The 25,723-nt window shown below is 39.5% G+C and overlaps 1 protein-coding gene across 1 annotated transcript in view; it reads left to right on the top strand.

Annotated features, from left to right (window-relative positions):
- Nucleotides 1-25,020, top strand: part of LOC135108172 (uncharacterized) — a 28,298-nt gene extending 3,278 nt beyond the window's left edge. The window contains exons 2-8 of the mRNA XM_064018938.1: nucleotides 1,326-1,498; nucleotides 2,191-2,278; nucleotides 11,082-11,416; nucleotides 12,198-12,368; nucleotides 18,232-18,390; nucleotides 18,705-18,929; nucleotides 21,019-25,020. Of these exons, the coding sequence (XP_063875008.1) occupies nucleotides 1,326-1,498; nucleotides 2,191-2,278; nucleotides 11,082-11,416; nucleotides 12,198-12,368; nucleotides 18,232-18,390; nucleotides 18,705-18,929; nucleotides 21,019-21,327 (1,460 nt within the window). The 3' untranslated portion in view covers nucleotides 21,328-25,020. The remainder of the gene's footprint in view (nucleotides 1-1,325; nucleotides 1,499-2,190; nucleotides 2,279-11,081; nucleotides 11,417-12,197; nucleotides 12,369-18,231; nucleotides 18,391-18,704; nucleotides 18,930-21,018) is intronic.
- The last annotated feature ends 703 nt before the right edge of the window (nucleotides 25,021-25,723 follow it).

Here is a 25,723-nt window from a genome sequence, read left to right as displayed (position 1 = left end):
CCAGTTAGCATGTTTTAAGTCAATATTCTTAATATCATGCAGATAAACACACTTCTTATGGTTGTAACCATAGGTAAGTAGGGATAGGTAGGAGCAGACTTTGTTAATCACAGAAGTTGACCTTTGTTCATCTAGTCTAGGACACTTCCCTGTTGCTTGTCTGATGAAATATTATCAAGTTGCACAACAGGAGGCACCATCCTGATCACGTTGTGCTGGTGCAGATACGGTTGTTATGTCTATGTCCGCTGTATGTTAGCTGGCAGCACCTCCCGAGGCAGCGATGGTGGGAGGCAGAGAGCTGTGTGCTTCGGGAAGGAATCACATAAATAACAGCATATCCAAGCCCCTTATGACAGTACAGACACTGCATTCAGCCTGCCATGATCCAGCATTGAGCATACACCAGCCTAAGGCAGAACAGTATTTAGTACTGCTGACATGTATTCCCTGCGGTGCAAACAAAATAAAGCACCTCAACTCTTACTAGTAGATAACCAATACAGAAACATATCATGATACAAGGCTCCCTCCACACCAGCTCAGTAGGTGTACTGAACATTTATAAACATAAAGATAGCTATGAATAGGTCCAGGAAAACATAAAAAGTATGAGTTAAAAAAAAAAAAAAAAAAAAAGGCCCCACCAAAGCCTACTTGTGCCCTCAGTGCTATCTATTTTATTATTATTATTATTATTATTATTATTATTATTATTATTATTATTATTATTATTATTATTATTATTATATTGTGATTATTTTATTTTATTGTCTATATATATATATATATATATATATATATATATATATATATATATATATATATATATATATATATATATATATATATCTCTCTCTCTCTCTCTCTCTCTCTCTCTCTCTCTCTCTCTCTCTCTCTCTCTCTCTCTCTCTCTCTCTCTCTCTCTCTCTCTCTCTCTCTCTCTCTCTCTCTCTCTCTCTCTCTCTCTCTCTCTCTCTCTCTCTCTCTCTCTCTCTCTCTCTCTCTCTCTGGGAACTTAGAGTTGAGTGTGTTGTAATTGTGCCTTTGTCATGTTGCTTGCCCAGTGGTTTGGTAGACTGAAGCTGTTGAAGCTATGATAGGTATCCTGAGGTATATTAAACATCAGTATGAGGCAAACACCCTTATATTGACTTAACCCCATCCCTCCTTTTCCTTCAACTTAATTTTTGCTATGCTTCTCTTTTTCTCTTCCCTTGACGGAGCTTCAGAAAGCCATGAGCATACTTCATCACCTGGCTGTGCTTCCCTTATATAACTTCTTTATCTTCACCCATGCCTAAATCTCTTTATTCCATCCACAGATGTGCCTCAGGAAAGAGAAGTGACATGCCCCATATGCTTTGAGCAGTTTGGGGAGGAACATGCACCCCGGACCCTGCGCTGCGGCCACACTGTTTGTACCCCATGTCTGGAAACCATCCTCTCCAGGACCGCTGGGGACCGCAACTGTCCAGAATGCCGCCGGCCCCTCAAGGTAGGCGAGTTTTGAGGTGTTTTTTTAAAGTGAGCAGCATTCCTCCAGTCCAGCCATGTAGTGTGTGGCCAGGCTTTGTTCCTGATCTTGGGGTCATTGTGGGATGGCAGCTCCAAATGGAATGAGTTATATTCATGCACACTAAGGTAAAATATGTGAGTCATCTGGCTCACTGCAGCCTTGAGCTTCACACATGACACCTCAGATTACTAAACTAAGTAAATGGTTAAGTTGAAAATATTAACCCATTTTCATTTCTTGTCAAGTGAAATAGTCCTTCTGTTGTTAAGCTGTCATCAAGTGCAGCATGATTATGTTTATGGTAGTTACTTTTACAGCTCAAAACTTATTTTGTTTCTAATACTGAAAGAAATTCACAGTATAGTAATTTGCATGTTCAACTTTGGTGTTGTGGAGCAGCACATCTGGGAGACTATTGGTAACTTAGATTAATATTGGAATGTATTTAACAGATTTTGGGCTTTAATGATTGTTAAGATTTGAAATGCTAATATTTACCATTGGACCTTACTTTGGTGTTTGAGGAAGCAATGACTGTTTCATCCCTCAAGAGTTACTGTTGTCAGCCTCCAGGTAACTGTGGCCACACGAACACAAGGCTTCTGTAGCATTCATGTGTGCTTCATCAAGTGCTATGTCCCAGTATTGCTAAAATTGGTGTTGACTCACAGGTGACAGCAGTGGCTCACATCCCTGTCTCCTACACCATCATGAGGCTGGCCCGGGCCTTGGAGGAAACCTGTGCTGCTGCAGCTGCAGGTGAGTGCTTGGCTGTTGTTAGCAGCATCATTGTATGTTCCCTGATAATGGTTTAGGCAGGTTTACATGGGGCAATTTACGGCTGGTTTTGCTTGGAAGCTGCATTTGGGGGCTGCATTGCTATAGCCCAAGCTGAGGAACTGCTCTGTCAGTCCTAGATTCAGCTGTCTTCCTGCAATAGGTGGGAGTTTACCAAGGTCAGCCAAGAACAGCTGCTAACATAAAATTGAAAATAGAAGGAATAATGTTGGAAACTGTTTTAATAATAACCATTGACTGTACCATTTTAACAATGAAGAAAATATTTAAATTTACTTATTAAAATTTTGGAAAGTAGACATGGAATTTATTTGTTTTCATCATCAGCTGAGGAAGCCAGTATGTATGTAGCCCTCATGTACTCAAAACTTAATTCTCACAAAAGTTTGTAATAGACACTACTTGTATTCCTTCTCACTAGTCAGGAACAAGTTCACAGCTGTTTCTTCAAACACAGCAAAATTATAGCCACAGCAGTCAGTTTGTCATTGTCAGACTCTTTCTTGATTGTTCATGTTTTCATCCAGCAGGCCAGTGGGCCAGCAGCTGCTCTCACCCATGAATACTTTTGGCTGAAACTTGCTGGCAGTTCCAGGTGGCTGGATCTAGCTGGGAGGGAAAATTGCCCCATTTAAGCTTGCCATTTGCTTTATATTTAAATCTTGTTGCATGAAATTGTTAAAATGATAAGTAGGTGAGAGGAATAGGCACCATAATTTCTTCATAGTACTGTGCTATACATCACTTTACTATTCTTGACTGAAACAACCAAATTATTATTTTCTGTATTAAGTGTAACACTCCTCTGTGCATGTTTGCTCCCATGATGGTGAAGCAAGGTGTGGAGGGGGAAAGGCTAATCAGTTCGTAAGTCTTGGGAGGATATCACCCAAGAACATACATAAATTACTTATCAGTACTTTAACAACTATCATCACCATTCTACTGCCTGTCTCCTCACGCACTACTGGCAGTATTGAAAGAAATACCAGTGCAGTATTCTTGATTTTTTATTTACTTATTTCTCTCATGTCTGGCACTGTCCCATTTCCTCTTCTCTTACTTCACTTTATTAATATCACTTTGTAGTATAATAGTGCAACACTTGCCATCACCACCATCACCTCTGCTTGCACTCTTATGCTCCTCAGACGTGTTGCAATGAAAACCACAAATATCCATGAATAACATTGTGATGCCAGAAGACAGCAGAAATTCCCATTTCCAGCAGTCTCACAGTATGTTTAGTTTTCTCTCAGATGTATGGTACAGATTAAACAAGTGAATGGATAGTGGATGTGAGAAAACAGGGTGAAGCAAATCTTTATTTCTGTAACATTAGGGAAATTAATATTTACTTCATGCTGGTTTCTTACCACCATAGTCTACTCAGTCACAAGTGTTGTACAGTATCGTAGTATTTAGTAAACACTATCCTCTTTCCAAAAGACCTCTTGATTTTAGTATTTTTTAATTTTTTTTACCTATTTATTTATTTATTTATTTTATTTATTTATTTTTTTTTTTTTTTTTATAAATATAAAAAAAAGGAATAAAAGAACAAGAGGAGTCTGCCATGAGTACCAGAATAGATATATCAGAATGTAAACATTATGTGAATTGTACAATTCAGCAGATACGAGTATATGCTCAGTTTCCGAAACCAAGAAATGTAAAGCTTGGGATGTACTTATAGAGAATTAGGATTCAATCTTAAGATTACATCTAAGACTAGGAAGATCTTAGACTGTCTTAATAAAGATGCAGAATTAGGAAATTATCTCAGAAAGTGTCTTATCTTAGCCAGAAATGTCTAGTTAGTGTTACACATAGTGGTTGTTTGGTTGGAAGAAAGATAAGTTTTATTCTGTAAAGTATCCAAAAGTGTAAAATTTCTGAGGAAAATATATATATATATATATATATATATATATATATATATATATATATATATATATATATATATATATATATATATATATATATATATATATATATATATATATATATATATATATATATATATTTTTTTTTTTTTTTTTTTTTATTATTTTTTTTTTCATTATTATCCAAAGCTTTAATAAATATTCGTATTGTCAGTAAAATGCCCCACTCAAAATTGAAACATGAAAGTGAACATTATCGTCAGAAGACCACCAAATTCAAGCCCCTCCTGCAAAAGGAAGGGTAATTTGGGTATGGAGGAGACACTCAAGTTAGCCAAGCTGTACACAAGGGAGAAGAGCCTTCTGTAGGCTGACTTTTCAGTGGTATGGAAATTGCCAAAAAATTTGGTGCACTGGGAAAATATCTTTGTTACTCATGTCTTATCAAATCGACTAATGAAATATTAGGAACATATTTAGCCACGATCATTAAGTAAAGAGTAAGAAATATGGCAAAACAGATGTAGCATCACTGGGACAAATGCTATTTTTCCTCTTTGTATGAGTTTACTTCATCAATTTAAGTTATATGATTAACATACAACTTTATAAATCCTGACACATATAAAAGAAACAACCATGTTTTTATCTCAGATCTTAGCAGGATACTGGTGAAGATTGCCTGTTGACATTGTGTCTCCCAATGTCTTCCCTGAGTTGTCGTTTGTCTGTTTATATTGTGTCTCCCTTGAGTTGCCACTTTCTTTGAAAATACAAGCCATCCTTTCACATGTTGTTTCTTCTTTCCTGATATGTTTGTGTAATCAACCACAGCACATTTATAGTCTAGGGTTTCATGACAGCACTGCAAACTCATATTTCCTGTCTCAGATTTTTTCGGGTGTTTTGGAGAAATAGCTGTGCCTGATATCAGCTGGTCCTTTCGTCTCGGCACAGTTCTGGCTGTCGCAATATCCTAGCAGCACAAATAATACTTGCTCGATTCTTTTTGGGATTTACCAGATAAAACATGAGTCTGTGAAAACCAGTGGAAAATGCTCCAAACTTAAATGCAGCAGGAGTTTAAAAATAAGTGTGAAAGTACTGAGAGCCTAGTTGTGAGTATTGAGCTTATAATAACTGTTCTGTAGAGTGTGCATCACCGGATCCTGTGGATATTGTTAGCACAAGCATTTAGGATTAATGTTTGTAAGTACAGTACATCAAGATGTAGAATGGCAATTTTAGAATGTGTATCACCAAAGAAATGGGAGCGTATACCGATTCCTACATTAAAACAGCTGGCGAACACCGGCATTTCAGACCATTGCGAACGCCCCAATTGCAGACCACCTAGCAGAGGAGTTTCTGAATGGTTGGCAGTGTATTATAGACTGCCAGAAGAGGTAGCAAGTTAACCAAGCTGCAGCAAAGACCGATGTGGCCAACTTCAACCAGGCCTTTGCTGCAACAGGTAAGAATGATATAATACTAGTCTTGCTAACAATAACAAGGAATAGTTGTGTTGTGTGATTTTGTGGCTTTTTTGAAGTGGGTTACATTAGGTGTGATTAGTGTAGTTTAGGTTATGTAAGGTTAGTATATGTTAGGTAAGGTTAGTGTAGTTATCCTTTCGCCGATGTTCAGGTGGAGGCACACACCCATGTGTGTGATAGATGTCTTAGCCTCCCCAGTTTGGTTAGGTTAGGTTAGATTAAGTTAAGTTAGATTTAGTTAGTTTGGTTAGATTGGGTTAGTTTGGTTAGGTTAGATTAGTTTGGTTAGTTTGGTTGGATTAGATTATTTAGGTTAAGTTAGTTCCATTAGGTTAGGATAGATGGCGGTGTATGACAGCCAACTGGCTGCCATGGGTGAGCGGCAGCCAGTCCTCTCAGGAGGAACGTTGTGAATGAGTGTTACTTATGTGTGGAGAAAAGGATTCTTCTTCTGGTAGATTTCAGCCTGTTTTGTATTAATCTGTTTTTTGCTGTATAGCATATCATTAGTTTCTGAGGGGATGGGGTCGAAAACTACCAGAAAAAAGTTTCACCCGGAATAGAGACTATTAAAAGGGTGAAATTTTTCCCAATTTTTGTCATCAGTTATCTATGTCTCATATAGTAAGGAAAATGGTGCACACATAAATACAATGATTTGCCAGAGAAAGTGTTGGTAGATGATTCAGAAACACATCAATTCTTGCCAGAAGAAACCTGTTTGGTTTGCCATATACATGTTTGTAGAAAAAAATAAAATATTTCTTGGCTGCTTTAAAACGAACATCATAATTTTTAAAAGTTGTTTATTAACTTCATCTTTTTACTGTGTAATTATGTATATAGTATTATTTGTGATATGAATGTGTATACAAGTTCAATGTGACCAATATATAATAGGAGGATTATTAAGGTACAAGTAACACATTGAGATGCTGCCACTTCCTATTGATGTTATGATTTTGACAGTTTCTTTGTATAACTTTCCAGGTGGTGGTCCACCACCTTCCCTGCTGTCAGATCGGAACAGCCTCACAACTAATATTTTGGGCACAAAAGATCCAATTCTGCCAGTGTCCAAGGCAGTAGATCACTTACTTCTGCAGGAGCACTCAAAAAGTCAAGGTACTGTGTCATGCATCATGGTCTTATCATACTCTGGCCAGAATTGTTTTCATGTAGCTATTCTATCTAATTACATATATCCTTGACACCTTGCTCTTTCCACAAACATCCTATAAGATGGTGGGCACGGCAGAAGAGCCTCCAGCTCTCCCTATCCAGACATTCCCTTTTGGTTCTTCAAGGGCTTCCCCTCTACTTACACCTCTTTCACACATCTGCCATCTTCCAAGTTGCCTTCTTCTCCTAATAGCTCCTGCAACATTATGCATACACATACCTTTTTTTTTTTTTTTTTTTTTTTTTTTTTACAAATTATTTGCCCATTATTTTCTCAGTATGACCTTACTATCTCACATACACTTTCATTGCCTGCACCCTTCCATATTGTCACTCCACACATCCCTCTCAAGTAACTCATTTCCACAGCATGCACTCTCAAGGTATTAGCCATCTTGAATCTTATATAATGAAAGTATTATACGAGGTGTGTCATTAAAGTTCCAGGACTGGTGCCACACAAGTTTTATTTCACATCCAGGCTACAAACTATAGGTTATCTCCTTCGAAGTAATCCCCCTGGCACCGCATGCACTTGTCCATCCTTCTCTGCCAGGCTTGCATGCACTGCTGGAAGGATTCTTGCGGGATGCTCCTCAGCTCCGTCGTCACGGCCTTTTTGATGTCGTCCGCATCATCAAAACGGGTCCCCTTCATGACCTCCTTGAGCTTGGGGAAGAGGAAGAAGTCGCACGGAGCGAGGTCAGGTGAGTAGGGCGGTTGCTCCAGCACGGCGATGTTCTTCTTGGCCAAGAACTCTCTGATGCTCAGGGCATTGTGAGCAGGCGCATTGTCGTGGTGAAGCAGCCACGAGTTGCCCTGCCACAACTCCCGCCTCTTCTCGCGCACTGCACGAAGCAGACGCCGCAGTACTTCTTTGTACACATGTTGGTTGACTGTCTGGCCCTGTGGCAAGAACTCGCAGTGGACGATGCCCCTCACATCGAAGAAAGCGATCAACATGACCTTGAAGCTGGACCTGGACTGCCTTGCTTTCTTCGGCCGTGGCGACGCCGGACTCTTCCATTGAAGGCTCTGGCGTTTGGTCTCCGGGTCGTACTCAAATACCCAGGACTCATCGCCGGTGATGACTCTCCTGAGCAAGTCTGGTTCAGTTTCCAGACGCTCGAGGATGTCCTGACACACCTGCATGCGTCGTCCCTTCTGGTCATCGTTCAGGAGTCTCGGCACCATCTTCGCACAGACTTTCCGCATGCCCAGATCTTCAGTGATAATCTTCCACACGCTGTTGTGGTTCATGCCAAGCTCATCTGCGATCTTTCGAACAGTCAACCGACGATCGTCACGCACCATCTGCTTGACACGCTCAACATTGGCCTCATTCCTGCTCGTTGAGGGTCTTCCACTCCTGGGGTCATCTTCCACGTCCTCCCGGCCCTCTTTGAACCTCTTGCACCACTCAAAAACACGTGAGCGTGACATTGTCTCATCCCCGTACACTTTTTGCAGCATACCCAGTGCTTCTGACGGCGTTTTCCCCAACTGCACCAAAAACTTCAAGTTTGTTCGCTGTTCAGCGCTCATTGTTAAACGACCTGCAACAGAGGACATGATTTTAAAAGCACGTAAGAAAAAGATTAGTGACTGTAGAGGGTTGGGAGCGCAGTTGTATACTCCAGAAGGATTACTTTGAAGGGGAAATATGGTGGTTTGTGGCTTGGGTTTGAAATTCATCTTTTAGGACACCAGTCCTGGAACTTTAATGACACACCTCGTACATCATGATACAAAGAAAATGTAAATTAATTACATATTATAGACATGACAATATTGATGAGAAGAGTATTATCAAAAGCAAGCAAACTAAGCATCCATACTCAATATTAAATTTCCTATTACAAGATTAAGATGAATCAAGAAAATAATGATTGGCATAGTACCTTAAAAATATTTTTGTATTTCTATATGCACTTGTTTTATTTGAATAGACATCTGACATTAACTTTCTTTTGAACAGGATTCCTGTCATCAATGGTAGTCTGGTGGAGACTGCTGTCATCCATGATGCCAAACCCCTCCCTCCCCTACCATTGGAGGCCCCAGCAGAGAAGACCTGCCTGGACCTTGGTGCAGTGACTCCCTGCTTTGTCATCACAGATGAGAGCACAGGACACAAAGAAGAAATGGAAGTTGGAGATTGAACTCCTCCAAAAACAAGTGGAGGCTTCCAGTGCCAGGACAGAAATTGAGAAGGCCAAGGTAGAGGTTGAGAAGGCCAGGGTAGAAGTTGAGAAGGTCATGGCAGAGGTTGAGAAGGCCAGGGCAGAGGTTGAGAAGGCCAGGGCAGAGGTTGAGAAGGCCAGGGCAGAGGAAGAGCTCTTGTGTTCCCAAAAAGAGAAGGGTCTTCTTTTGGTAGAAATGTAGTAATGAAAGAAAAAATATATGAATATATATAAGACTCTTGGCAGAAATGTAATGAATGAAAAAATATATGAATGTATACAAATATATATATATATATATATATATATATATATATATATATATATATATATATATATATATATATATATATATATATATCACTACCATATTTTCATGTCCCTTTATACCTCATATGGAGAAAGTAATAACTGAGAAATTGTTTTACATCAGTAATGGTCCTGCATTTTGAAAGATACAGTCTCTCTCTCTCTCTCTCTCTCTCTCTCTCTCTCTCTCAGAATAAAAGTTGTTGGTATGTGGTGCTGGGTAATGGGTATAATGGAGGCTTGGTACATTCCCCCTTCTCACAATGGTGATGTGTATCAAGCTGGTGTATTTTGTGCTGCATGATGACGAGGTGCATTGCTGAAGAAAATATGTATAACATTAGTCAATTATAAATGTTCCTTATGAGTGAATTGTTGATAGTTATTGAAGAATAATACACTTCAAGTGAGTAATGATGCTGAAATAATGAATTAATAAATTAGTCATCAGAGTTTATTCATATTTGGATGCAGTTGAAAAGCTGAAACTTACTTGAAGTGAAGGTTAACATATTCATCCGTGTAGCGCAGACCTCCCCATCTGGCAGCTTGGAGTTTTGGTGCTGCTTGTTAAGAGTGGATCCACAGGCTCATCAATTCCTTGACCATCTTCCTTAGCTAGTAAACCTGTATTTCTGTCCTTGCATATATTGTGCAGCAATTTACAGACCTCAGTGCTGCAGCACACATATGCAAGGGACTTCACTCTCATTTCACTGTGGAGTATGTGAAATCGCTTCCATTGTCCAGCCCTTCACTCTGCAACACTTCTCCTTTTGTGAGCTTTATAATAAATGTGACGTATTATATTTTGGTGATGGTCATGTGCTTGATTGATGTTATAATAACCAAATCTGCATTCATAAACTTGAGAAATGGAAACCCAGCTCATGATAATGTGGCTGATGGTTCATCCTGAGAGTTCGGTTTATCTGACTGTACATGTTTTTAGCCAGTTTCTACGTACATAAACATGTACGTTTATTGTTATTTACAGCATACTTGTTAGCACATTATTGTGCTAGTGGGACACATATTGTTCTTAAGGATAGTCCAGGTGATAAGGGAAACACCAAACATTATGTAGAATGGCACAGTGTATTAAGAAAGTCTGCTGTACAGAGTGTGTGACAGGCCAGCCTGAGGCTGGCTGTGGACTCATTCACAAATCAGGTTGCACTGGGAGAGACACCAACACAAAGCGATCTCACGTCTGAAATGATAAAGGAAAGCGTCATACATAAATACAGTAAAACCTCCCTAAACCAAACCCGAATAAACCACTTATTGGATAACCCGAAGGCTTGTAATGGGGGCTCATAATGTGCTTATAATATGACAGTGTGTATATGTATAAGTTCATTTTCTTTTTATTATAATTATTGTTATGATCATTATCATTGTTACTATTATTTATCATTTATGTATGATGTTTACCTTTATTATTTTATATGAGATCACTTTGTGTTGGCATCTCTCCCAGCGCGTCCCACTTTGTGAGTGAGTCCATAGCCAGGCTCAGGCTGGCCTTTCACTCATGCAAAGTATTGCGGTACTGGTTCATACCTCCCATTCACTTTTATATTCCTGTGATGTCCACCACATGGCTTTTTCTTGTTCTTCCTCTCTTATTTAGAATTTTGCAGACTTTTCTTATATTTACTCAAGGCCACCCACAGACATTGCTTAGTTCTCTTGTCCTTCACAGCTGAGGCAGAGGTAGAGGAAGTGAGTGAGGCTGGTGTGCTTGGGGAGACCTGTGTCCGCCACCACTATCCAGTGCTGTGGTGGTGCTCCAAGTGCAAGGCCTTCCAGTGCCGCTCCTGCACTCATTATGAGAAGTGCCCTGAGAGACTTCCTGCTGGTGAGGCAATAGTGCATCTCAAGCAAGCACAGGTGGAGTCATCAGAGCGCACTGTGCTGGCATTGAGCAAGCTCAAGAGTGACCTGGAGACTCAGCGAGACAAGCTGAACGTGTCCATCGACCGCATGATGGAGGAAGTCCGGCAGCTGGAGACCAAAGTGAAGAAGGTACAGAGCCAGGTGAGTGACAGAAAGGATTGGCAGGTGCTTAATACCATGTTGATGTTGATATCATGTTGATGAGTATGTATACTGCAGTTTTTTTTATACTTCAAAGCTACATTCCCTTAGTTTGTGGTGAGTCACACTTTTGACTGACTCTTTCCTCTTGACACCCCAGCCAGGGGTTCCACCATCATGCCATAAGCATTGTGGTTGTGAGACGCTGACAGGAACTTTATTCAGACCTTGGAGGGGACTCACCAGATGACATAGAGGGAGGATTTGAGAAACTTTGAAGCCTAATATTAGTTTTTGAGAACTAAAGGCACCACTCACCTCTTGCCCCTCATACCCAGTCCTCCCAACTCTCTCTCTCTCTCTCTCTCTTTCTCAACTGGTTGACAGGTTTGAGTTGTCTGTCACCACTTGTTGGTTGACATGGCCAGGCAGGGAGCCTAAAACTGCCACCTTCAGGATGGCATTCATGATGCTTGTTCCCTTATGTTCTTTATATCTTATTGTCATAATGGTTGGTGTATTGTGGGAAAGCAGCCTATTGAAGACAAAATATGTGCATCTTTCCTTTCCTATTTCCACTTAATCATCTTGTAATAGGTCTTACTGCATCATTTTTCGAGTATTCATTTACTGATTCATCTGTCCTCAGTTGACTGTGAATGGTGAGGCCACTGTATTGAATTTGGCAGGTTGGTTATGAGGTGCAGGTTTGACAGAGAGAAGTCTCTCTCTTCCCTGTCTTGACAGAAGCTGTGTAACTTCCAAATGTCCTCACCCACAGGTGCTGGATGTGGAGGAAGCAGAGGCTCACGTGGTGGAGGCGTCTTCAGCCTGCCGCATGACCCGGGCACTGGCCAGGTCAGAGGAGGTGCAGGCAGCAGCTAAGGTGTGGCTGGAGCACCAGAACAGCCGGCCCTCATCACCCGTTGATGAGGAACCCATCACCCTCAACGTGAGTGTTGCTTGCTGGTGTGTGCATGCTGGTTTGTGTCTTGGCATAGGTGATTCATCATCATGTACTGTTTTATTCCTGTCAGTCTTGATGAAAATTAATTTAACACGTTAATCATAGTACCTTTTAATTTAGAAATATGATTGGTATATAAGCCTGAGCTTCCTGGCAGTTATAGAAGTCTATTACATTTAGTGAAAAATTTGATTTCTTATATTTTATTATTACCTTCCATTAAGTATTTTGTTTTGTTCATTAAAGCACTTAAAGGAAGGTTAATAAAAAAAATAGAAATTAAGTTCTTCATCAAAAGCAATAGGCATTTTTAGCTAATGGAAAGTTGCAGGCTTACATATCAATGATATCTTCAGTTAAAAGATAGTTCACATGTTTAATTCATTCTAGATTGGATTGGTCTCAGGATTGTGGTTGGTGCAGGGTAGGGAATAGTCTCATTATGAAGTGGCCTGTATATGCTGTTGGGCCAGCTTTGCTCTGCCTTGTCTCCTGTGGTATACTAGCAGGCTGGTCCATAAGACTGTCCCTTCCTACCTGGGGCCAGCAGGACTTTGGGTGTGTATGAGTGTGTGGTGCTTTGTCTGAGACATCCTGCATAGGATTGCCAACCTGCTGTATAGATAAAATGGACCTTTCTTCATACTTTCCTAAATATACCACCTTGGCCATTTTTCTCTCCACACTTTGAAAATTTGCTGGGGTTTTATTCTCAAAGACGATGAGTAGAGATTTGCCCACACTTACAATATGAAAGTAAAAGTGAAAGGTGCTTTTCGTATCATATCTTGTCTATTTTGATTATTAAATCTCTCTCTCTCTCTCTCTCTCTCTCTCTCTCTCTCTCTCTCTCTCTCTCTCTCTCTCTCTCTCTCTCTCTCTCTCTCTCTCTCTCTCTCTCTCTCTCTCTCTCTCTCTCTCTCTCTCTCTCTCTCTCTCTCTCTCTCTCTCTCTCTCTCTCTCTCTCTCTCTCTCTCTCTCTGGATCACCTTTCTTGACAAGTGTTGTAACAAAATTTACCAAGACCAATGTTCTAAAAGCTTCTCATTGCCTTTGCTGTGGTGTGGCTGCTCCTGCGGCTATTTGTACCATCACTGTTGAAGACTGGAAGCCATTGTAGGGATGTGTTGTTTACAGTGATCAAGTAAATTCTTGCACACACATACACAGGCATCATATAGTGCACACTCAGCTCACAACTGAGAAGGGCTGAGTTTGACCCCTACGCACTGCAAGACAGATGGGTAAGCCTCTTAACGTGTAGCCTGATCCATCAGCAGCAACTAGATACGGGATGTAAGCTGAGGGGTAGTGACCTCACTGTCCTGGTGTGTGGCGTGTGAGTGATCAGTCCTGCCCAAAGATCAGTAGTTACAAGTTTTGAGCACTTTTTATAAGGGGATGGCTGGCTGGGTGACCAGCAAATGACCATGAGTGTATAACACACACACACACACACACACACATAACAGATATGTTATGAAGACACAGGAGTATCTAGGTGGTAAACAGGGAGGGGAGAAACAGTATGTGAGTATAGTTATTCTGTCTCTAGGAAAGTTTGGTTTGTTTACACTTTGGACAAACATGGTGGAGGGCAGCACCCCGAAAGAAAGGAGGTCCTTTGAAGGTTTTACTGGTGAAGAAAGAGAACTAAATTATAGACTGCAGTGTAGGAAAATTTTGTGTATGAAAGAAATGATGGACAAGTTATTGAAGAGAATAAAGACATTGGAGGCACACCAGAAGGAGACAGGTATGGAATTGGTGATTATCACAGCAAAGTTGATAGAAATGAAAGATAAAAATGAGAAGTTAAAGGTGGAAAATAACTGTTTAAAGAAACAAATAAGGAAAAAGTAGAAACTGGTTAGAAAGGAAATAAGGAAATGAAGGCAAGTGTAAAGAATGTGGAAATGAGGCAAAATAAGTAGTTAAATTAATGTAAATTTGAAGAATCACTAAAGAAAATAATAAAACAAGAAAATGAGAAACAAAACCTCAGACAAAAAGTGGTAAATGTTATTAAAGAAGAGAAAATGTTAGTGAGAGACACTAAAAAAATATAAGCAAGTAATTATATTTGGTTTAAAGGAAGAGAAAATAGTAAGCAGAATTCAAAGAGAGGAGAAGAAAAAGAACCTGTTCAATAAGTTACTGAAGAAAGTGATGGTGAAGACAGTCAGGTAGTAAACCAAGTGGAAGAGTTCCATAGAATTGAGAAATGTGAAGAAGAAAAAATGAGACCCATAAGAACAAGCAAGGTTTGCAACACTGGTACAAGCAGAAGTAATTAATGGGTTTTGGAGGTTGTCCAGAGATGAAGAATATAAGAATGTATGGATAAACAGGGATATGGATGAGACTGAAAGGTTGAAGCAAAAAGAGCAAGTAAATGAGGCTAAACAAAAAAAACGAACAACGAACAGATAAGTTTTCTGGAGAGTAAGAGATATGAGAGTAAAGAAATGGTACATCAGACAGTAAGTATGTTATACTAATGTTAATGGATTAATGTCAACTAAAATGGAATTAAATGAGTTGTTAAGCAGAACTGCACCGGATGTTGTTGTATTATGAGACAAAATGGAAAAATGAATGGGGAACTCCTGACATTGGTGATGATAAATATGATTTATGGATGAAAAATAGAAGTGACAAGGGAGGAGGTGGAGTGATCATTCTGACTAAAAAAAATGTGTTAAAGTGGAGAAGGTAATAAAAAGTGAAGACAAGTCTGAAATTCTACAAGTGATGATTAGAAGTGAAAATGGAAGGATAATGAATTATATAGGAGTGTATGTGCCACCTGTGACCCATGTTTGGCGAAAAGAAGAGTATGAAGAGATGTTGGTATATGTGTTAAAAGGTCTTGAAAAGATAGTTATGGAAAGTAGTGATATAGTTATTGTTAGTGATTTTGATTGTAAGGAGATAAATTAGGAGACATTGGCAACTACTGGAAGTGAGAACTCATGAAGTAATAGACTATTAAACTGGACGGTGGAAAACTTAATGACTCATTTGGTTGATTGTGATACCAGATTTAGAGTAAGAGATAAACCATCAAGACTTGATTTAGTGTTTACCAAGGACAGAAATTATTGAAACTATACACTATGACAGCCCTCTAGGTAAAAGTGATCATGTATTGATGGAATTTAATTTGAAAAATGAAAATTTAACCATTGATGAAAATTATAAGATGAAAAGATTTAAATGTAGTAAAGCTGACTTTGAAAAATTAAGAAAGTACTTTGTTGCTGTGGACTGGATAGACTTTGAAGATGCAGAAGGTGTTTGGAAAAAATGGGATGAATTTATAAGGATATGTGATTCTGCTGTGGAGAAATTTGTACCTAGAGGAGGAGCGAGATGTAGAAAAGGGTAAAGAATGGTTCAATACAAAATGCAAAGAGGCTAGAAATTGTAAGTCAAATGCTTGGAATAGATGGAAGAGGAAAACTGAGAGCAGATGAGAGGAATATATTGATGTTAGAAACAAGTACATTGAGATAATAAGAATGGAGAGAAGAAACTATGAAAGAGATATAATTGATAAGTGTATAAATGAACCCAAACTATTTTTTAGACATATTAATTGGAAGATGAAGAAGGAAGGTGTATCAAGATTGAAAGTTGAAGGAAAAATCTATGTGGATGCACCGGACATGGCAGAGGTTAGGAACAATAGTTTCAGATCAGTATTTACTGTGGAAGGGGAGTTTGATGCTGGAAGGAATAAGTTGGTGAGGAATATACGTAGTACAGTCCCAGTCAATTATGAGGAAATACTTAAGATGATGGAAGAACTTGATGTAAATAAAGCAACTGGTCCAGATGGAGTATCAGACTGGATATTGAAGGAATGTAGAGAACAACTGGCTGATAAAATTCAGTCTAGTGGTGACATCACTATCACAGGGAAGAGTACCAAAAGATTGGAAAAGAGCAAATATTACACCAATATTCAAAGGAGGAAACAAGGAAAACCCACTAAATTATAGACCAGTGTCCTTGTCTAGTGTTGTAGAAAAACTAAGTGAAAGAACAATAAAGGAAATATGGATGGAACATTTGGAAAGAAATAAAGCTTTGGTAAATTGTCAATTTGGATTTAGAAGGGGAAGATCATGCTCCATGAACTTATTGTTCTTTTATTGAAGGGTAGTCGATGTTGTGCAGGAGAGAGATGGTTGGATGGTGTCTTTTTAGACTTAAAGAAAGCGTTTGACAGAGTACCACACCGAAGATTGCTATGGAAGATAAAAAATTATGGAAAAAATGGAGGAAGACTGCTGGAGTGGATGGAGGATTATCTATCTGGATGATAGAGAGATGAGAACTGTAATACGAGACCAAAATTCATCTTGGCTGAAAGTAACTAATGGTGTCCCACAGGGGTCAGTGTTGGGACCGATAATGTTTGTAATATATGTGAATGACATAAATGAAGAAATAGATAGTTATATGAACTTATTTGCATATGATGCTAAGCTGATGAGAACGGTAGAAAATGTAAATGACTGTATTGTACTGGATGATTTAAATAAAATAAATAGATGGAGCAAATCTTGGCAAATGAAATTCAGTTCAAGTAAATGTAAAGTGATGGATTTTGGTAAGAGTAAGAAAAGAATATAATATCATTATGAGATGGATGGTGTGAAGTTAAAGAAGTCAAAAGAGGAAGTGGATTTGGGAGTAATAGTTGCTGAAAATTTGACTCTGGACAGACACATTGATAAAATTACTGGAGAGATGATGAATTTGTTGAAAAGAGTAAGAATGGCATTCTCATATTTTGATGAAGGAATGATAAAAAAGTTGTTGATTTCCATGATAAGACCAAGATTGGAATATGCGACAGTGATGTGGTCTCCTCATACAAAGAGGAATATTATGAAATTAGAAAGAGTACAAAGAGCAGTCACTAAGATGGTTTTGGAGTTGAGTAAGTTGACCTATGAAGAGAGATTAAAAATGTTGGAAATTCCTACCCTTGAAAATAGGAGAGAGAGAGAGAGAGAGAGAGAGAGAGAGAGAGAGAGAGATTTAATAAACATCTATAGAATGATAAATGGTAAATGGTAAATGTGGACAAAGAATGTTTTATAAATTTAGACACACAGAGTACAAAAGGACACAGTAAGAAGCTGAAGAAAGTAACTGTAGAAGAGACATCAAGAAGTATAGTTTTTCCTCACAGAAGTGTGAACAAATGGAATGAACTCAGTGAAGATGTTGTCAATGCCGTAACTATCCGTGCTTTTAAAACCAGATTGGATAGATATAGAGACGGGATACTATTAGATTACTCCCCTCCCGTAAACCACAACTAGGTAAATACACACACGCACACACACACACACACACACACACACACACACACACACACACACACACACACACACACACACACACACTAAACAGAACTGAAGCTCCTAGCACTAGAGAGACAAAAACAAGGTGGCATGATGTTCAAATGTATTAAAAAAGAAAAAAAAAGAAAAAAAGATTGATATCATAGATTTTGTGGTACCACAACAATCAACACTTATGAGAAGACATTAGAATATTGTAAAAAAAAAAAGTCAAGAAAGATGTGAGGAAATCTAATTTTCTGGACAAAGCAATGAGCCGATGGAATGCATTAACTGATGAAGTTGTGTGTGCAAAGAACATTCACAGCTTTAAAGATAAATGTGACAAATTAACTTTAAAAGACAGATCATTATGAGGTGTGGGAGGAAGAGAGGAGGATTCATAGGAGAGATGGTAAGCTGTCAAAAGTATTGACTTTTGTTTTACTGCGTATATGAGTTATGCAGTGCTTCTTATCCCATAGGTTCTAAAACAAAAGTTGCTTGTCACCAAGGACATCTATGCTCTGAAGCACAACACAGAGGGTGAGGAGATGTTTGCACCAGTCACCGTCTGTTCTGACAAGCTTCTTGTCCACAACTATTCCACTGATGAGCCACCATCCAATGCACTCCTGATATCGGTGAGTGAAGGTTGTTATTTTCCCCTTTGCCTAGTATAGACAGTGTTGTAAGCTTTCCCTGTGGTGGTAGGAACATGGCCTGGCTACACACGCCACAGTCATGTAAAGGAATATTACCTCTGTATTTCTTCCACATGCAGTGGACTGAAGGAGAGTGTTCACAGTATGAAAAAGATGTTAATTTTAGATTTGGAAGCAGGACATTATGAACATAGCTTGGTGAAAAATGTGGTGACACAGATACAGCCATCAGTTGTAAGCTACGCAAGAATACTGTGCATTCACTTCCTCATGCCACATATCTGCATCCACAGGGAGACAGCTTGGGCATCTCATCAGAGAAGAAGAGTGTGTTCTTTGACATTCACGTGGATGGCCACTTTGAGGGTCGCATGATCATCATCTTGTTCAGACCAAATGGGGCAAAGACAACTGCCTTTTTGGACACTTGTACCAACAGTCACGGCTACACCTACAAGGGCCTCAAGCTGCACTCCTCATCTGTCACAGTGGAAGAAACTGCTGCCAGGGTTATGGAGGTATGGGTTTGGTCTTGTAATGGAGAGGCAGGGTGACACAAGTGTGTGTGTGTGTGTGTGTGTGTATTGGAAGGGAAAGATAGTACAGGTATATGTGTGGGCATGTTGTAAGAGTAGGGTGATTTAAGTGTGTGTGTGTGTGTGGAGAGGCAGGATGATGCAGGTGAGTGGCATTTACAGCATGTTTATAGTATGGTGAACAAGTAGACAAGAACATTTGTTAGTAATGAGTTAGACATTGCATTAGCCAGTGTACAGTTGGTGCCACAATGTGATTGCAGTGAGTTGAGTGTTACCTGCATACCCATTGTTTTGTCACTATATCCACAGGAAAAATTACTACTATCTGCAGCACCAGAGTTCTTGCCTGATGTTTTGATTGACAGCAACAGTCAGTTTTTATTATATTTGCTTGGAGACATGTACTTTTTCATCAGGTGCCTCTGCTCTTAATGCTCCACAGCTGTGAGTTACACAAGCACATTTTCATTTGCAGGTTTCCCTGATGTCTGGAAAATGCACAAGTGAGGTTAATAAAATGAGAGTGATTGAGTGCTACAAATTAAGGCACAGTGCTAAGGAATTGTGTTTGCAAACTGGAATTAATCCAGATATAATATGCTGTTTAAGTTTAAGGCTTCCATAGAGCATTAGTTATCTAACCACAAACATGGTGGGTATGATGTCCCAAGATAAGCAATATGGAACCTAGTGGAGAAAAATCCCACCATTACAGCAAGACTGCCAAAGGAACAAAATCCCATGCTTCTCCAGGGCGTCAGTATTTGTGGCAAGGTATCTTACATTCTGTGGAAGCCTTAAACTTAGAGACTAGACCATGTGTTGTGAATGGGTTTTTTTCTAGTTTTCCAACATACTTCACTAGCACTCGGCCTCAGTTTGTAGCACCCGATCACTCTCACTGTATTAGCCAAACTTTTTTTTTTTTTTTCTCTCAGGGAAATTTACTAATGGAAATATATGCTTGTGTAATTCACAGCTGTGGAGCATGTAAGAGCAGAGGCACCTGAAAAGAAAGTACACTTTTCTCCAAGCAAATAAAATAAGAACTGACTTGCTTTCAATCGAAGCATCAGGCAAGAACTCTGGTGCTGCAGATAGTAGTGATTTTTCCTGTGTGGCTTTTCCCTGGTGGATACAGTGACAAAATGTGTATGCAGGTTTGCAACATGCGACTCATTACAATCATGTCAAGTGGTGCCAACTACAGGAATGGTAAAAGAAGGAAGGGCAGATCAGAGGATGGATGGATGGATAGATAGCTTTGCTGGAGTGGCCTGGAATTGATGAGGTAGCCAACAATGATGAGTGAAGAGGGTTGGACACACCTTTTCCCTGCAGCAAAAATTAAAAGTCTGATGCTGATGGTCATTAGAGTGCCTGGCAGCATCCTGTAAGTATTCAGGCTGTGCCTTTTAGATTGACTACACCAAAGTCCCTGGTTTACCACAACCTGCAGGCTTGGATTGCCGGAGGATATATTTTGATATGATGCCTCAGGTTGTGTTGTAATGAGGTTATGCTCTTTGTCACCAGCTGTTGTCACTAATTTTGTTATGTGAAGATGTGCAAATATGGTCACATTGGCTTTGAGTAATGGTCTCATTTGCTGATGGTCACATTGGCTCTGAGTAATGGTCTCATTTGCTGATTAGGGAGAAAACTCACTAAAGAGCAAAGAAAGTTATTAGTCTTGAGATATATTCTTCATAAACTGGCTTCTTAGTATGTATAAGTTGTAGGTCTTATAAAATTGCTAAAAGCACTTACTTTAGTATGGATTGCAGTGCTTGTGCTCAGTCCTGCAATAGATTTGAGAGAGGCAGTGCTGTGTTGGCCTCATCAGCCTTTGTCACTTTTTTAACGTAAGAGGAGCTTTGGTCAAGGGCAACAAAAAGAGCAAAGTAAAGAGGTGCTGCTCCCAAAAGAAAGGTTAAAAGTATCATCCAAAATTGGAGGATAAGTGTCTTGAAACCTTCCTCTTGAAAGAGTTCAAGTCATAGGAAGGAGGGAATACAGAAGCAGGCAGGAAATTCCAGAGTGTACTAGAGTTCAACTGCTCCCACAGGTGAGCCACGAGGTGAAGGACACAGCTGATCGCTACATGGCATCAGCAGAAGATGACAACTACACCCGCCGCAACATCTACCCAGGGCTGGTGAGTGGCATGTGTTCCAACTATAGACCTCGCAATGGTGACCCAGAGTACCCGACCATGTCCAGCTTTTTGGTGTACCTGTATCACATGAATGGTGCCAGGGACCCCTGTGGGTTTGGCAAGGTGCTGTCTGGCCTTGGAGTGCTGCGCTATGCCTGGGACAAGCGAGAGGCTGTGATTGGTGACTGTGGGATGGTGCTGCCCTTGAACAACGTGTAGTACTAGTGTAGTGTGTGTGTGTGTGTGAAAGAGAGAGATGGTTTTTGGTTTGAAGAAAGTTTTTTTTTTTTTTTTTTTTTTTTTTTTTATTTGGCATTTAGTATCTTGAAACCATTGATTTTATTTATCCTTCCTGTGAACAAGTACTCATCAAATCTGAATTGTTTATGGTATAACTTTTTCCCCACAGTAATGGATGATTATATAGGCAAATAAGAATAAATGTTAGGACAAAGATTAAAAACGTGTGCATTGTGCCTTGTGATTGTATATGCATGTGCACACACACACACACACACACACTTATAAAGTAATCTGATGTGGTAAATAACTTAGATTTTTATTATGATGTCTACAAGTGTCTATATTTTTGTAAGATCAACAAGTAATTGGCCAAGAAATTGGTGGTGGTCTTATTTGTGTTATAATGAAGGTGTGTTTGTGGTGGCAGGCCCAGCTCTACCTCAGAGTGGTATTATCTCTCATCATTTTATCTGATATCTCATATTGCCAATCCAAAATCATCATAATAGATAAATACAGGTTTAGTACATTTTTCTATTGATTCTACGCAATTAGTTCTAATACTCAAACTGAATGCATTTCTAGAACAACCCAAAATTTTGTAGTATATGAACTCTTGTAATTCCAAGTAATTTTTAACTTGACACAGTTGTACATGAAGATTTCTGCTTATTAATGTGTCAGGCTGAGAGCATAGGAGAGGATCCTTGTCCCTTCACTCCATTCCTTTTGTTAACTTTTCTGTCCTGCAAGGAATGCAGTAGCAGCAGCAGCAGCAGCAGCAGCAGCAGCAGCAGCAGTTTTTTTCCTGACTCAGCCAGAGATTGTGCTGGCAGACTTTTTCCCACCACCACAAGGCCATCCACCACTTACCATTCAAATATGTCAACATTTCTGTTATGGTGATAGCAGTCCAATTCAGTTTGTCTCAGTTTTGCAATTGCTCAAAAGTTTTGAGCAATGAAGAGTTGCAAGTAATAGACTGCATGCTTGGCCCACAGCCAAAGGAACCAGGCTTTAAATCCTGGGCAGGTGAAGACCATTTGGGTTTGTCCCTCTTCTTAATGTAGCCTTTGTTCATTAAGAAGCAAGGAACAGGTATGGGGCATCAGCCTGAGAGTTGTTTCCTTGCAGCTCAGCTAGAATGATAGGCTGGCAGTTCTGCCCGTGTGTGTGTGTGTGTGTGTGTGTGTGTGTTGCCATGAGTGGTCTCTGCCATACCGTGAGGGGTGAGCAGGGATACATACAGAAAAGATCTTCATGAGTCTGCGTGAAATCAGTTTGTCGGGTATTGAATTAGTAAAGCAATATTTTTCAGTCTGTATCCTTTAACAGTATTATACAGTAAATGCTAGTCATTTACAAGCTACACTGAGATGAGAAAGAAGCAGAAAGAGACAGTTTCAGAATCTTTTCAGTCACTTATTTTTTTTGCAGCCTCTATATTGTCTTCTTGTATTTCTCATTCACTCTGGTACATTTCTTTTCACTATTTTCATATATGAATTTCTCTTTTTCCCTCATCCACCATGCATCTCCTCCCTCTGTTGCACCCACAATCAGTAGCACTATTTCCAACAGATTTTGACATAGCTAATTCTTTCTTTTCTTTTGTGTGTGTGTGTGTGTGTGTGTGTGTGTGTGTGTATTTTGTAAGCATACAGTGGTGGTGTGAGAGCTTTAGGAAGTGTAGTGACAGCTCAGTATCTGTAAGCATTGTATAATTACAGAAGTACATGAGTGTGATGCTATTTTTTTAATCTGCATATTCAGAAAGTGCAAGACTGGTGGCACTGATTCAAGTTTAAGTGCTGTGCTACATCATAGCTCTGGGATGTCAGAGACTTCACAGAGCACAGCCAAACATCATGTGTGACTTAGATTTGTTGAAGAATTTTGCATCATTCATTGGAAGGCATTTATAAGGAAAAGGTGTAGTTGGCATCCTGATGATAAGGCATCTATTTGTGAACTTAAAGCTTCTCTGATGCCTTGTTGTGTCTGTTCCTTTAATTATAAGTAGTTGTGTGAATGCTCTTGTAGCAATCATTTGACCATCATTCCATAAGTGGAGTGAAGTTTTATATTCACTTTTAATGATAGTTGTTCATTGTTTACCAACCTGAATGTACAGAACACGTCAACAATTCTTCATGTGTGTGGAATGTTGTAGTGTTTGTAAGGGTTTGGAGGAGCATGAAATGAGGTGTCCCTTGCTATGGACTGCCTGGACCTTGGCACCAAAAAGGTGGTCTTGAGTGATGAGACTGGGTTGGTCTGGGAACAGCTTGCAACACAGGATGTCTCAGATGGAGAGACTGTTGAGGTGAGCAGTGAAGGATGACTCAAAGCCTCGGCCTGCTTGTGGTGCTGCCAGGGAAGCCTCCAGGGAACAGAGCACCACCAAGTAGGAAGTCTCATTGTTGCTGGGTTCATCTTACCAACGTCCTACCAAGAATTTTAGCTTGACATCAAACAGTCCTTGTTTTCAAACATTCTTCTTTATCAGTAAAAAAAAATGTCTCAAATGTTTGGAAGCCTTTATTATTGTCTAAACATTTCCTTTTAAAAGCTATCAAATCAAAGCCCTTATTACTTCAGAAATTCCTTTGTTAATTTTTTTGTATATTGTCCTCTTCATTAATTCAGTCCATGTATTACCTTGCTTGGAAAGCTTTGGGCAGCAAAGGAGAAAAAGGAAAGTTAAGGTATTGCATCACCATGGCCTTGCTGGAAGCCTAACATCCTCCATGGAGGTGCATGCACACAACATTTACCTTTAAACACAAACTTGAAGGATGCAGTGTCTGTGGCAACAGCTGGGAAACTTTTACCTATAGGTTATTTATGTATATCTTTATTTGTGTACAATTTGCCTTTCTTTGGTTGAAACAAGTCATTAAAGTTTTGGAAAGTAGATTAAGATCAAATCTCATGTTCTGTAGAAAATAGAAAGTATTCTTGGTAGAGATTTGCAGCCCCAGCTGTCTTCTCTCCTATACCATTGCCTTGTACAACTTGCAAATAATGTTCATGAACTGAAACAATCTACTTCTGAGTGTCTGGATTTTTGTAAACTGATAATGAAATGTTAAACCATGCTACAAAGCCAGGCTTGGACATTAAGAAACTCAGTGAACTGCATCCAGACATTGCAGTGAAATGAAGCGTGTACAGTGCAAACAAGACAGCCAGGTCTGTCCATCTTTGTAAGCAGTGATCATTATGTAACATGCGATCAAAAGTGTCTGTCCTCACACCCACAGTCAGATCCTTGAAGTGGGACATGTGTTGTTGATATGTAATAAGAAATGTTAAGTACAGACATGTATTGTTGATAAGTAGTGAGAAATTTAAAGTACAAATAACATGTGAAGGGTACTGTGAACTTGCCTTCCACACACAATGTTGCCTCTGAACACCAGGAGTCAGAGGTGCTGCTCTTTGGAACAACTTAAAGAGAAACAGCAGCATCTCTGCTCATGGTACTTGGGCAGAGATAAGTAATTTTAGATCCTCTCAAGTTTTCCTATGCCTGGTTCTTATGGAAAAGGTTAGGACAGCCAGGAAAGACATGTTACTTAGATAAGATGCCAGAGCAAGGGAGAGGACAACTATCATGTACAGTTTGAAGGAGTTAATAAAGATGAAAGTGCTTTGAACAGTGATGTCAACTATTTGCACTCTCCCTCAGGCTGTGGGCTGAGTGAAAATGGTAGCCAGCTCTAAAACAAAGAGCCAAGTTCTTACAGCTTGTGAATTATCACAACCCAAGTTGTTGGATGTGTGAATGGTTATTTGCAGTAGAGTGTTTATTTAATGCAAATCACTTTTGAAATGTTATGTCCAATGACACATAACATAAGAGTGCTAAATCCATCTGTACATGTCTCTTATTTTGACAACAGTACACCATTTTGTGAGAAAGCCAGAACCATTCAATATGAAAATAATCCATGACCTATTCAGAAATTAAAGAAAACCAATAAATTCCATTATCAAAAAACAATCAACAAAATAGTATTCCAAGAGGCAATGCACATCATTGGCCTTAATGGAGTAATACTTCAGTGGTTCCGCTCTTGCATACCAGTGGTGAAACACCAAAAAGAAAAAAGCAGTCATGGCAAACAATATTCCTTAGATAAAAACAAAGCAGCCATGAAGACCATCTTCGCTTCATGTATGAGGGAAGAGCCAGACCTAAACAATTGCTGCAAGAAACAGTTCCCTGGTCTTCCATGCTGTGCCTAACAAATACATCATAATCAAGAGGTTGTTTGTGATGAGCTTGAGATCTAACCCCTGCCCCCACTCACACTTCCTCCCTTGGTGTGTCTCAAGTGCCAAGCAAAATTATTGAAGTAATGCC

Source organism: Scylla paramamosain, chromosome 16, assembly GCF_035594125.1.
Source record: "Scylla paramamosain isolate STU-SP2022 chromosome 16, ASM3559412v1, whole genome shotgun sequence".
Lineage (NCBI taxonomy): Eukaryota > Metazoa > Arthropoda > Malacostraca > Decapoda > Portunidae > Scylla > Scylla paramamosain.
This window is presented reverse-complemented; position numbering and strand designations above follow the sequence as displayed.